Source organism: Manacus candei, unplaced genomic scaffold (genome assembly GCF_025592945.1).
Source record: "Manacus candei isolate 608988 ecotype Guabito, Panama unplaced genomic scaffold, ASM2559294v1 h1tg000045l, whole genome shotgun sequence".
Taxonomy (NCBI): Eukaryota; Metazoa; Chordata; class Aves; order Passeriformes; family Pipridae; genus Manacus; species Manacus candei.
In genome coordinates, this window is record NW_026138093.1 from 4,361,844 (window position 1) to 4,375,840 (window position 13,997).

Below are 13,997 nucleotides of genomic sequence, written 5' to 3' on the forward strand. Positions count from 1 at the left end.
TTCCAAAGGAACCCCAATGAAAGGGGGATGCTGGAAAGATGGGCGGACAAGTCCTGAAATGGAACTCTGTGTGTGCAGCCTCATTTTCTCCTTCAGCACCCATAGGAGAGGGGGCAAAAAGTGGGGGTTGGGAGCCCAAAACTGTTTTGAGGGGAAAATGAGGATTAAGGGGACAATGGAAAAATGGGAAGAACAGGGAAAGGGTGGAAAAGGGGAGGTGGTCTCGTGGGTCAAATGGTCTCATGGGGGTCTTTGGGCACAAAGGGGTTGGGAAAGGGAGGTGGCCTCCCTGAGCTCCCAACATACTGTGGGGTGCTGGATCCAATCTCAGCCTTGGATCATGCCAACAGTTTTAGTCTAGAGGAATTACAGAGGTGTGACTGAATCACTTTGGTCCCCCAGGTTTTAATGATGGCAAATCAGATCTATTGATAGAAATGAATTTATTTAGAATTACAAATGATCACACAAAACATCTTCATCAGAATTATTTCCTGCACAATACAAACACTAAAACTACCAGGAATACAGCATAAGATAGGACAGTGCTCTACACTAAAGCAATTGTTGAAGTAAATCTACTCAAGCTGCCACAAAATGAGTAATTCTTAATTAGAGATGGATGGAACTCCCCCAGACCAACGCTGGTGGGGAGATCTCTGCTCTCAGCCTCCAGCAGTGACCCTGGGGGGTCCCCAGCCAAGGCAGGAATCTCCACACAACCCCAGGAAGAGTTCTGTTGGAAGAACCTGCCCCTGTGAAAGGGGACTGGCCCTTTGTGGTGGAAAGGGATGGAGTGACAGTCACTGGATTCCAGGGGTTGCCTCAGCATCAGGGGTTTCATTTGGGGTGGAAGCAGTGGCTGAAGCTCTTCCCGCAGTCAGGGCACTGGTAGGCTTCCCTTACTGGTGGGTCTGTTGGTGTCTGGTCAAGTGAGAGCTGTGGGTGAAGCTCTTCCCACACTCCCCACACTTGTAGGGCCTCTCCCCGGTGTGGATGCGCCGGTGTCTGACGAGGGTGAAGTTCCGGTTAAAGCCCTTCCCGCAGTCGGTGCAGCGGAAGGGCCTCTCATCCGTGTGTGTCCGCTGGTGCAGGAGGAGACTGGAGCTGGTCATAAACCTCTTCCCACATTCCAAGCACTTGTAGGGCCGTTCTCCAGTGTGGATGCGCCGGTGGATGCGGAGGGTGGAGCTGTCCCTGAAACTCTTCCCACACTCCCTACACGGGTAGGGCTGTTCCCCAGTGTGGATGTGCTGGTGGGTGAAGAGGTGGGAGCTCTTTCCAAAACTGTTCCCACATTCCAAGCACCTGAAGGGCTTCTCCCTGCTGGGAGGCTGCTCAGGGACCACCAGGTCAGAGCTCCCCCTCAAGCTCTGGCCGCCTTCCCGGCACAGGCTGGCTCTTTCCTCCTCAGAGCACCCTGGGATGGCTTTGGAGCCCCTCCTGCGGGGGGATCTCCGGCCCTTTTCCTCCCCGCTGCCTTCCTGCGCCGGGGAGCCCTTCAAAACGGCCTCTCCCACCAGGGTCTCACGGGGGGATTTGTCCTCCGGGCTCTCCGTCCTCAGCTCGGGGCCTGGGGCAGGAAGCAAGAAGGACAGGCAGGGGATTTGCCTCCGGCCCACAGGGAAGGCCAAGGACATCCCCCCAACTCCGGCCCCGGCAGGACGGCGGCGCCAGCGGGGTTGTCCTGCAGCCGGGGCCATGCTGGGCTGACAGAGCCAGCACAACACCCGCCCAAAGGGACACTGACTTCCTCCTCACCTGCCTGGGGGGCCCAAGGCATCTTCCTCTTCCTCGCAGCCTCCTCCTCCATCCGCCCAAGCTTTGGGAAGGACAAATCCTGATGGGGGAAAACAAGGGCTGAGCTCGTTGGCTTGGGGGTTCCTCCTGCCCAAGTCCATCTCTAGAACTCACCGGGCATCCTGTGTCCATAAAAACCTCCAAAACACCAAGATTCAGCCCAGAAAAGCACAAACCACCCAGACACAGGCAAAAAAATCCCTCAGAAATAGTAAGAAGATCCTCATCCCCCCAAACCACACAAAGCTGAAATTCAGATGAAAAATACTCCAAAATATGAAGATTAGCCCCCTCTCCCTCCCTGTAGACCCCTTTCCCACCCACCCCGCAAACCCCGGCTCCCCCCAGCTCCCTTTGGGGGTGATCCACCGCTCCTCACGCTCCCTTTGGGGGTCCCACCCTCTCTTTTCCCTTCTGTCGCCCCTTTCCCATCGTGGCCGCTCCGCTCACCCGACAGCAGCAGGAAGGGCAGGGACAGGGGCGGAGCAGCAACAGCAACAGCAGGAGAACAATCACCCCCCATCCCATGGGTGCCCAGGAGGGGGGAACTTGTCCCAAATATTCTGGGGGGAGGGCGGGGAGGTGGTGACATATTTGGGCTGCCAGCACAGATTTCCCTGCAAAGTCTGCACTGAGTCAAGCTCTGCACAAGAGACTCTGCCCCATGGATGGGATTGCAGAGGCTCCCTCAGGTTCCCAGCATCAATCAGCAACCAGGAATAGACACAAAAGGGTCCCCTGAAGATGTCGGGGGGAGTGTGCTGTAGGGAGAGGACAATATCACCCCACCAGGGCACGGTTGGCAAGTGGGAGGCTGCTCCAGGGGTCTGCAAGAGGCCTCGTGCTCTGCTCGGCCCCAGCAGTGCCTGGTACCAACACCCCCGGCTGAAGACCCAGCCCTGGGAAGTTCCTGGAACAAGAGCCCCACTCCCACCTGGCTCCAACCTCCTGGCAGGGACTTGCAGACAGTCAGGAGGTCTCCCCTGAGCCTCCTCTTCTCCAGCCTCAACACCCCCAGCTCCCTCAGCCTCTCCTCACACCACTTGTGCTCCACTCCCTTCCCCAGCCTCGCTGCTCTTCTCTGCTCCTGCTCCAGCCCCTCCAGGGCCTTCCTCAACTCAGGGGCCCAGAGGTGGACACAGCACTCCAGGGGTGGCCTCACCAGCGCTCACTCCAGCCCAACAGTCACTTCCCTGCTCCTGCTGACACACTCTTCCTCACACAGGACACCATCCATTGGCCCTCTTGGCCACCTGGCCACACTCTGCCTCCTCTTCAGCTTCCTGTCCATCCCCACTCCCAGCTCCCTTCCTGCCTGCCTGCTCTCCAGACACTCTGGCCCCAGCCCGGGGGGCTGACGGGGCTTCTTGTGGCCAAAGGGCAGGACCCGGCCCTTGGCCTGCTGGAACCTCATCCCCTTGCAATCAGCCCATGGATCCAGCTGGGCCAGGTCCCTCTGCAGAGCCCTCCTGCCTTCCAGCACATCAACACACCCCCAGCTTGGGGTCACCTGCACATTTGCTGATGAAATGCCTGGTTCTGCAGCAGCTGCAGATGCTCAAGGGGCAGCAGGACCAAGTCAGGGGCCTGGGGGGGCCTGGGGGGCTTTGGGGTATGGGAGGGTCCTGGGGGAGCTGGGGAGGGGCTTTGGGGATTGGGGGTACAAACCAGGTCAGATCAGCACAGACCAGGACAGACCAGTGCAGACCAGTACTTCCTCACTGCTCCCCAGATCTCTCCTGGAGCTGGGCCACCTTGTCCTGGGACACCTGAGCCCCCCCCAGTGCCCCCAGTACAGCCCAGTGCCCCCAGTACAGCCCACTGTGTTCCTGTCCCAGGGTGCTGGGTGATCCCTCTTTGGGGGGGTTGGAAGGGATTTGAGGGGGGGACTTGGGGAGATTTGGGGGGATCTGGGGGGAGGGGGTTGGATGGGGATTTGGGGGGTTTTGAGGGGCTTTGTGTGAATTTGGGGGAGTTAAAAGGGTCTTGGGGGCATTGGGGGGTCAAAAGTATCTGGGGGGAAGGAGATTAAAGGAAAAAAAGGGGAGTTGGGGGACATTTGAGGGGGTTAATGGGGCCTAGAAGGGGAGAGGAGGGCCTGCACCAAGAGCAGGTGAGTCCTGAGATCCCCCTCGTGTCCCCAAGACCCTTTCGGTGTCCCCAGTTCCCCCCTTGGCATCCCCAATTCCACTGTCCCCAAACCCCATCCCTGATGTCCCCAACCCTCCATCTCACTCCAGGAGCCCCCCCTGGACCCTCTGACCAAAAACACTCCTCCCCCCCTCACAGAAAGGCCAAGGACATCTGGGGACATGTTGGGGACAGTTGGGGGGCTTTGGGGGACACTGGGGGATTACTGGGGGATACTGGGACACACTGGGGGGAACCAGGGTGCACTGGGAGGGACTGGGAAGTTACTGGGGGATTACCAGGACACAGCGAGGGGCACTGGGAGGTTACTGGGTCATACTGGGGGTTACTGGGTGCTCACTGGAGGATCACTGGGTCATCCTGGGGGGCAGTGGGAGGTCACTGGGACACACTGGCTGGTCACTGAGGGGGTTACTGGGCCATACTGAGGGTCACTGGGAGGTCACTGGGCGATACTGGGGGCACTGGGATCCCCTTACTCGGGTCTGCTACATGTCCCCCCTGCATTTTGGGGGGCACCCCCAGGACCCCTCCCCTGAGGGCTGTGAGATCCCCTGAACCCCACTGCTGGGCTTTAGGGGACCCCCGGGCCCCCCTCCCTGTGGGGTCTCTGTCTGCTGAGTTTTGGGGGTCTCTGGGGTTCGGGGGGGGAATTGAGATCCCCTTTCCCTGGGGTTGGTTTGCCGACACAGAGACCCCATAAAATCCTCTCAAAACCCCTGAAATCCCCTCAGAAATCCACCTCTGGACCCATCAAAACCTCCTTAAAGACCGTACAAATCCCCTCAGAGACCTCATCCCCCTCCAGGACCCCCTAAACCCTCTCAGTAACCTGCAAAACCCACTTGGGACCCCCCAGGCCCTTTCAGGGACCCCAAAAACCCCCTCAGGGACCCTCAAAACCGTCTGGGACTTCTGAAATCCCTCTAGAAACCCAGAAAACTCCTTCAAAGACACCCCCTGCAAGCCCCCCAGGACCTCTGAATTCCCTTAGAGACTCCAAAACTCCCTCAGGGATTCCCAAACCTCTTCAGGGACCTTCAACCTCCCCCTAAGTCCCCCCAGGAAACCAAACCCCCTCAGAGACCCTCAAAAACCTCCTTAGGGACTCCTAAAAGCCCCTAACGGACCCCAAAACCACAGAACAGCAGAAGAGCTTTCTGTAAAGGAAGGGAGCAAAGAATCTGAGAAGGAGGAGACCAAGGAAAAACCGAACCAAAGCAATAAAATCATCCTGACCCTTGCAGTTTTTCCTTCACCTTTTTCTCACTTTTCCTTTTTTCAGGGTTCTTTTTTTCGTTGGGTGGTTCTGATTTTTTTTTCCGAGGGATTTTCTCGGCAATCGAATCGAACATCCGGGTTCTTGGGAGGCCCCCCGGGCCCCGCGGCCCCCGAGACGGTTCCAAGGCCCTGCGCTCTGACCCTCGGGAACCTCCGAACCTCCCCCCGCCGAACCCTCCCGAGCCCTCCAGCCTTTCCCCCCCCAGCCGCGCTCCCCGCAGCCCCCGAGGGGATCCCCAGACCCCGCTCTCCCGCACCCCCCGCCAGCTCTCACAGACAAAGGCAGGACCCGCCGCCATCACCGATTCCCGGAAGTCTGCACGGCGCTCTGCGCGCGCACCGCATTCAAGGAGGACCGCCGCAGCCAATCAGCGCGCGGCCACGCCTCCGCAACCCCGCCGCCGCGCCTGCGCGCCGCGCTGGGCAGCACGGGAGTTGTAGTCCTTGCGGCGGATCATAGCGGCCATTTGCACGTGAGTGGAGTGAGGATAATACTTTTTTGGTTTTATTGTTTTTCTGTCTTTTTTTTCCTTCTCTTTTCTCTTTCTATTTTCCTTTCCGTTTTTCTTTCTGCTTCCTTTTTCCCCCTTTTTTCTTTCTCTTTTTCTTTTTTTCTCTTTTTTCTTTCTTTTTCTATTATTTGTCTCATTTTTTTCATGTTTTTTTCTGTCTTTTTTTCTCTTTTTTCTCCTCTTTCTCTTTTTCCTCCCTTTTTTTCTTCGTATGGCCTTTTTGTCTTTTTTTTTTTTTTTTCCTTTTTTTTTTTACATTGTTTTCTATCAGTTGTATTTTCAAGGAAGACTTAAACACAGACCAAAACAATCTCCAGGTACAAATCCCATGACAACAGATAATCTGCCATTGTTCCGGGTCCAAGAGGATTCCCAAGATCACAAACACTGAGATGTGAAGGGTGCCCACACAAAAAACAGCTTTCCCTGCTTTTTTCCACAGGTAAAGCAAGTGTGGAAGGGGCACTTGGCCCCAGGCAAGATGCTTTTACAGCCACTTTAAGCAACACAAAGTGGATCTGGCTGGCAAATGGGATTATGCCCATGCTTTCAAGGAGGATTTGCAGAGTACACTGAGGGGAAACATTGAGGGCCATTTCTTCATCTACTGCAGGGATGAGAAGAGGGGGGAGCAGGTGCTGTGGCCTCAGAGCTTCTCTCTGCTTTGGGGACACTTCTGTGTTTTACTCTGTCCATTGAATTCCCAACAAAGAAGGAAAAAGTTACAGGAACTCCAGTCTGGAGTGCTCAGGACATGTGGAAGCAGGGGAATTTTTCTTCCCAGCTGGCATTGAGAGTGCAATTTCACACTCCTTTGGAGAGCATTGACTGAGACATCCCATTTCTGCCCAGGGATCTTCCAGGGGGAACTCAATCCGGGCTCTGGGCAGGTCCCTGCAGGGGCAGCAGCTTCCTCTGCACATTTGAGGGGATAAAGCTGCTCTAAACCTACACTCCAACTACTCCACAGCAATTTAGGACCTCTGAGGACAGGTCCCCACTGTTTCCACCCCAGCAGAGACCTGAACACATCCCGTGGGCACTGTGTGACCACCCCTGGCATTAACACCCTGCAGGAATGAAGACACTGACTGTAAATACACTTGTCTACCTGGAAACCTCCACTTTCTTTGCTACTATACAGCAATAACATTTTCTATTCATATTGCAGCTACAGACTTAACAAATAGAATTGCATATATTGTGCTTTAGAAATTAAAATGCATTCCAAAGTCAGGCAATGCTAAACAATGAAAGTCTTGAACCCTCCCCCCCACACCAGCCCCACTTTCTGGTTTCACAACCAGCCCACTTCCTCACTCTCTTCACAAAGGGAGAAACTCTCTCTTTCCACCTCTGAAACAAAATTCCCTCCCCAAAAGTGATCAAAAAGAGTCTGCTTAGGCACTACTGCAAATGGAAGTTGTCTAATAGCCATTCCTTCTAACTCAGGAAGGGGAGGAGGTGAAGAAAGTCACAACAAATGTTTGGATTCCTTCCTCTTTGACGTCTTCTCTTCCCTATCTGAAGCTCTGGGACATGTGCAGGGGGGTCAGCATCTCTTCAAAGATGGCTCCTTTCACATCAGAGCCCCTCAAACTGGCTTCCTGGAGGTCACAACCTGATAGGTCACAATTCGGAAGGGGAAAAGAAAAAGAAGTGTCAATGGAATGCACCCAGAACTCTGTTCAAAGCTTTACTGGAAGTCCATTTACCTGAACTCCATTGGAGTCTGAAGCTGGAGAGGTCAGCCAAAAGCCAGCACTCCACCCAGTTACCAGCTGACTACAGGAGAGAAAGGAATAGGATGGAAAATGAATCCCAACTCACTTCCAAATGAGTTCCTGCCAACGTTGCTCCCCTGAGGTTTCAGTTCTTTAGTTTGGCGTTTCTCAGCGTTGCAACTCGGAGGTTCATTCCTGTCATCTGACTGCCCTCCATGGCCACTCCTTTCAGGCTGGCACCTGGAACACACACAGAAAGGAGTTCTGTGAGGAAAACCAGTCAGAAACACAGCAGCTGCACACTGGTGCTGCCTCAGAGCTGTGTGAACTGGAGGAGGACAAGGGGATTTGGGGCTGAGATGGTCACAGACTCAGTGCAGCCCTTGTGGGCCCTTCTCAGGGTTGGACAAACCACAGCTGGACCTTTTCTGGGCCATAGAAATGTACAAACACAGGCTTCAGCTTAACAGGTCAGCCCTCTCCAGGCTGGCACAGCACAGGTTGGCACGGGCCAGGTTGCAGCAGCTCAGATTGGCCACCTTGAAGTTGATGTAGCAAAGATCCAGGTGGGAAAGATCTGCTCCACTGTAACTGAGATCATGGAAATCCCAAGGAATAAATCCCCCAAAAATGTTACAGAGGGGAAGGGGTAGGTCTGGACACAAAGTTAATATAATTGTGTGCATTAATATTTACAATGTATAAATATTTAAGTAGAAATATATGGATATAAATGTATTAAAATATATCCTGTCTATAAATATAGACAGATACAAGATAGATACAGACACACACAGGTCCTGGGAGGAGCTGAAGACACCCCACCAGGGAAGGGGGCTTATAAAAAGGAGGGAGAGGGACTTTTGATATGGGCCTGGAGGCACAGGACAAGGGGCAATGGTTTTTAGACTGAAAGAGGGCAGGGTTAGATGGGAGACTGGGAAGAAATCCTTCCCTGGGAGGGTGGGGGCGGGCAGGGATGGAATTCCCAGAGAAGCTGTGGCTGCCCCTGGATCCCTGCAAGTGTCCAAGGACAGCTTGGATCAACCTGCTCTAGTGGAGGGTGTCCCTGCCCATGGCAGGGGGTGGAATGAGAAGACCTTTAAGGTCCCTTCCAACCCAAACCAGTCCATGATTCTATACAGACAAATACACACAAGACCATTTATTTTACTGCTTCAGACTAATGAAATCTAAATGCAAAGCTCTCAAAAATTGTCCTTGGTTCATTTTATATTTAAACAAATGTAAGGGGAGTACTTTTGAATTAGATGATCAATGGAGCATAGAGGCTTGAGAAAGGAATCATATTAGGATGTGAAACCAGCCAGAGTATGGCACAATGGAACTTCATGGCACAAGCTAATTGTAAGGTCCATTGTGCTTTTTAGCAAGTCAGCCTGATATCCCCTATTATCAGAGCTGAGTTCTTCCTTGGTTTTGCTACATATTGCAAGATAGATACATCTACCCTTGAAACACAATGGTAGAGGTCATACATAGGGGTGAGAAAGATGATGATGGGAGGAAGATTCTGTGGGCAGGGGTCACTGGCCCCTTGCCCTACAGCAGGGCATGCACAGACTGTTGCTATCAGGTGATGAACAGGTGGGGTTTGGCTGCCACTCAGGCATCACCTTATACTGGGTACTGGCCCTACGTGGTGTAATGCAGAGCTGATAAAATGGGGTGTCAGGACTGCTGGGGTGAGCGATCCTCATCCTGCCATGGAGACTGTGTTGTTCCATGGGGACGCCCGCTAAGCACGGGCACCGACCAGCTGCTGCAGATCCTGGCAGCCCTGGCCTGTCTGTGTGGGTAAGCACAGTTTATTGACAGGAAGCAACTGAGAGAACAAACTTTTTAATATCCTTTTAGTGTTCCTTTAATTCCCCTTTTATGTTTATGGTATTTTTCCTTTAGTTTCCCTTTTTACTAACCAATATCGTGTTATCCATAATATTGTGTTAAGATCCTTTTTTGGTATCCCTTTTCACTAGTTAATACTGTATTAAAGGCTGTTCGTAGTATTTGTTTTAATGCCACCCGATAAGGTAGTTATTTTGTATCCTTTTTTTTTAGTTTTTAATTCCTCTTGCTAAGTTTATTATTATTATTATTATTATTCTCACTGTAATAAAAGATATTTTGTGTGTTTGAGTATTTCTAGCACTTGGCTTTATTCCGGACATGTATCCAAACGAACTGCTACATAAGGTTGGAATGTGCCACATCACTCAACAAACAACCCCACAGTATCCTAACAAACCCTAATGGGATGCAGGATCCAGCTCAGTGTAACTGCATGACCCTTACAGACCTTTTGCACAGGAGAGCAACAACTCACATGCCTCACATGCACTCCCCAGCCCACCTCAAATGTACAGGGGTGGCTTCACTGTACCCACAGCATTCTCTTGATCTGGTTCCACGGAGATGAGAGTGTGATCTCTGAACTGCAGTCTGATTTTGCTGTCTATTTTTGGTAATTTCCCACCTAAGAAAAATAAATCCTCCTTAGAAAGGAAGAAAACCAGACAAACGGTTAAACTGAGCCCCCCTGTGCTCTCCCCACTCTCTCAAGGCTGGACTGTTTGTTAAGGTATGTTTCAACACCCACATGTCCTCCAACTTGTTGTGGAGGGGGCAAGGAGAAAGAGATTTTTTAATTCTCTCCCCTTTCCTGTCTGCAAATAACTATAATAAATAGCAAGCTAGAGCCCAGGGAAAACTGCTACCAGTTAAATGCTCTCGGGATACAGTTTATCACAGCTGCCAGTTCCAGTCTAGGATAATCTTTATTCCACTCTAAGGGAGTGTCATCTCTCCCACTAGACACGGGGAGCAAACACACACGTGGGGCCTCACGGCACATGAACCTGATGCTGGGCTGTGATCTGGCAGAGTTCAGGCACACGGTGTGACTCTTGGGGTCGGTGCTGTGCCGGGCAAAGGCTCGGACTCGACGCTCCTCGTGGGTCCCTTCCACCTCAGCCTGTTCTGTGACGGTGCGATGAGTTCCCTCTCTTCCAACACTTTTGTTCTTTTTAGGGCTCCTCGCTGCCCGGGGCCCGGAGCCCGCCTCCCGCGCGCCTGCTTCCCTGCCCGTTTTGGCGGCCGCAGCCGGGCGCTGAGTGCCCGCTCCCCGGGCGGGCCCGGCCGCTGCTCCAGGAGTGGGGGGGCAGCGCCGGCGCCTCGAGGATTCCCGGGATTCCCTGGCCGGTTTCCAGGCAACGCTCCCCGCGCGCTCCTCGCTCCAGGGCCGAACGTGCGCAGCCAATGGGAGGCGGCGGAGTGGGCGGGGCGAGGCGGGGATTGGGCGGGGCGGGGGCGGGGCCGAGAGGGGCGGTTGGTGGGGTTTGGGTGGGAGCGGGCGGGGCGGGGCCGGGAGCGGGAGCGCTGCCGCTGAGCGGCCCCCGGGCAGAGACCCCGGGCAGCGGCCCCGAGACCCCCGGCGAGTGGCCCCCGGTGCGCGGCCCCGGGGGAGGGACCCCCCGTGCGCGGCCCCCGGTGAGCGACCCCCGGTGAGCGACGCCCAGTAAGTGACACCCGGTGAGCGACCCGCGGGGGAGAAGCCCCGGTAAGTGACCCCTGGGGAGCGACCCCGGTGAATGACCCGCGGTGAACAACCCCTGGCAAGTGACCCCCGGACAGGGAGCCCCGGTAAGTCACCCCCGAGGAGGGACCCCCGGGCAGTGAGCCCCGGGGACAGTTCCCCGGTGCGCGGCCCCCGGGGGTGTCGGGCCGGGGCTGGGCGCGTTCCTTCCCCGTGCAGAGCCGAGCGGGGCCGTGGCGGGAGCGGGGCCGGAGCGGAGCCGGCCGGGGGGGCAGAGGGGAGCCCTGAGCCGCCTTCTGCCGAGGGGGCTGCTGGAAAGGAGCCTGCGCTGGGAGGAGCGGGGGACGTGGCCCGAGGCTGAGGCAGGGGAGCTTCAGGTCAGCTCCTGGACAAAGGTTTCTCGCTGTGTTTTTCGGGGGGGCTCGGGCACTGCAATGGGTTGCCCAGGCGGAGCCAGCACCCCGGCAGGTGTTTCAGAGGCGCCTGCATCTGGCCATGGCTGACACGCTTTAGTGGTTTGGGGGTTGCTGGGGCAGTGCTGGGCTGACAGATGGACTTGATGGAATCATGGAATGTGCTGAGTTGGGTGGGTCCCACCGGCACCGTGGAGTCCAGCTCCTGAGTTTTAGGCACCACTAAAGGAACTGAATCTGGATCGAGCTGTTTGGCTTCAAAAATTCTTCTGCCCCTAGTCTACACTGCCAAGTGAAACAAAACAGAGCGTGCAAAATAGAGGCCTGTGTTCCCCCCAAAGGGAAGGCAGGCAGTTACAAACCGGGACAATAAAGTAAAGCTCAGAACATACATTCATGGTCCCCACAGTTGTATGACTCATCAAACCAGTCCTCTGTTCATTACCCGTGTAGAACTCTCATCAGGAACCCCAAACTTTCTTGTGTGTATTTGTATAGATATGTATAGATATGTATAGGTAGATAGATATGCATACATAGATATGTATGGGTCTATATTTGTGTGTATCTTTGGATTCTGTATCTTTGGATGTGATATTGGCATGCTATTGTTGTGTGGCAACAAGTGGACTTAAAAGGTTGCAACACTTTAGGAGATCACCTTTCTGTTTATGGGTCCTATTTTTTAAAGAAGGTAACAAGAAAAGAACTCTTTAGCCAAATATAACTTAAGACATTAATCAGAGCAAATGTATTGACTTTTATTTCCAATTGTACAACAAGTCATTCAACTATTTGCATACTCCAAAGCTGGGTTGGAAACTTCTCCCTCAGAAATAAGAAAAACTGTTTTCCAAGGCTGTTACTGACAGCCATGGCAGAGTTTCCAATAACAACTCCCCATTCTTGAAATGCAAAGCCTGAAAAATGAAACAAGCGTTAACCTGGAATTCTTGTTGCCAGCACTGATCTGGACAGAAGTTATTAGAGAGTGGAGCAAAGCTAGCACCACAAACCACCTTGGGCTCTGCATTCGTTAGTCATGGCAACAAAGTTTTGCTTTTCAACCCATCTACTAAGGAAACCTTGCCAGAACTGTGAGCTTAGAACACTACTTTTCTTAAGAAGTTAGGAGGCCTTAATCCAGTGTACACAGATGAGACCCTGAAATAGGAGAGAGGTCAGTTGCTGATGATCAGTGCAGATGAGGAATCAGCTCTGCTGAGTAGACTTCAAGCTTTGTGATTTTTACAAGTGGACTATTTCAAATCTGTTGTAGAAGAAACAGTCTTTTCTGTTTGATCAACTTTCCACTTTCAGAATACTGGAGTTTATCCCTAAAATTCAGCCTGTAGTTTCAAAAGATAAAAATCCTTCGAGGAAACCTTTCAGCCTCAGTAGCCAATTGCAATGTGCCCAGGGAAGTTCAGCAACAGCACCATTCATTAAATGAACTGTTCTGGACCAGCCATCCCAGAGAGATTGAGCTCCAGTGCCAAACCCCATAGAGTGCCAAGTGCCATAAGAGCTGATTTGTGGCTTCGCTGAGATTCTCTCTGGTTTCATTTGGTGTAGCTGGCACATCTGGAGCAAAGGGTGTGGGCAAAAGTACATCCTTAGAAGGGTCCAGTACAAATAATGTCACAAGATTAGCAATTTCTCTAACTGAAGAAGGCAATTAGATACAGGAATGTATTTTTCTACCTCCTCTTTCCACACTGCTGCTGTGTTCCTTCATCATGCCCTGTGAGCAATCCCATTGGTCTGTGATTGATGCGATAAGGGACTTGAAAACTGGGAACAAACACCTCAGAGACAAAAGGTGCCACCACAGGAATCTCTTGCTGCCAAGAAGTGCCCAGGCTGCCCCAACAACTGCACCTAAAGCCAAAGAATCCAGACTTTCTTTCCTGGGGGAAAGGGCTGCTATTTCCCTTTTTTTTCAGCCCTGCGCTGCAATGGCAAGATTGACTCTCAAAATTGAATCCAAATGAAGATTCCTGCCAGACAAAATGTGCAACCACAGAAAGCTCTTTGCTGCCCGAGGTGGACAGTCTTTCCAACGCAGTGCACCTCAAAGCCAAAGGATCCAGACTTTTTTCCAGGGGGGAAAGAGCTGCTGTTCCCTTTTTAAAGGCCTGTGCTGCAATGGCCTGTTGCACCTCCTGGAAAACTACTCCAAATGAAGATTCCTGCCAGACAAAAGGCGTCACCACAGAAAACTATTCCTACCCAAGAAGTGCCCAGGCTGCCCCAAGAACTGCATCTGAAGCCAAAGATTTCAGACCTTTTTTTCCTGGTGGAAAGAGCTGCTGTTCCCTTTTTTCAACCCTTCTCTGCAATGGCCGGTCCCACCTCCTGGAAAACTGAATCCAACTGAAGATTCCTGCCAGACAAAAGGTGCCACCACAGAAAACTCCTTCTACCCAGGAAGTGCCCAGGCTGCACTAAGAACTGCACCTCAAAGCCAAAGGATCCAGCCTTTTTTTCCTGGTGGAAAGAGCTGCTGTTCCCTTTTTTCAGCCCTGCTCTGCAATGGCCGGTCCCACCTCCTGAAAAA

At 53.0% G+C, this 13,997-nt stretch overlaps 1 protein-coding gene and 1 pseudogene across 1 annotated transcript; one reads left to right on the plus strand and one right to left on the minus strand.

Moving 5' to 3' along the window:
- Nucleotides 1-13,997, plus strand: part of LOC127474815 (zinc finger protein 208-like) — a 1,262,639-nt pseudogene that overhangs the window by 998,247 nt on the left and 250,395 nt on the right.
- On the minus strand, nucleotides 443-5,492 carry LOC127474908 (zinc finger protein 239-like). The gene is made up of 3 exons (XM_051796231.1): nucleotides 5,211-5,492; nucleotides 1,762-1,840; nucleotides 443-1,573 (listed from the first exon to the last, which is right to left on the minus strand). Exons 1-3 carry the CDS (start codon nucleotides 5,304-5,306, stop codon nucleotides 903-905), a joined length of 846 nt encoding a protein of 281 aa, XP_051652191.1. The 5' UTR covers nucleotides 5,307-5,492; the 3' UTR covers nucleotides 443-902.

Coding starts and splice junctions, on each gene's coding strand:
- LOC127474908 (XM_051796231.1), bottom strand. CDS start 5,306: ATGTTCGATTCGATTGCCGAGAAAATCCCTCGGAAAAAAAAATCAGAA. Junction 1,841..5,210: donor AAAGGAAAAGTGAGAAAAAG/GTGAAGGAAAAA, acceptor TTCCCCCATCAG/GATTTGTCCTTCCCAAAGCT. Junction 1,574..1,761: donor GCCTTGGGCCCCCCAGGCAG/GTGAGGAGGAAG, acceptor TTCCTGCCCCAG/GCCCCGAGCTGAGGACGGAG.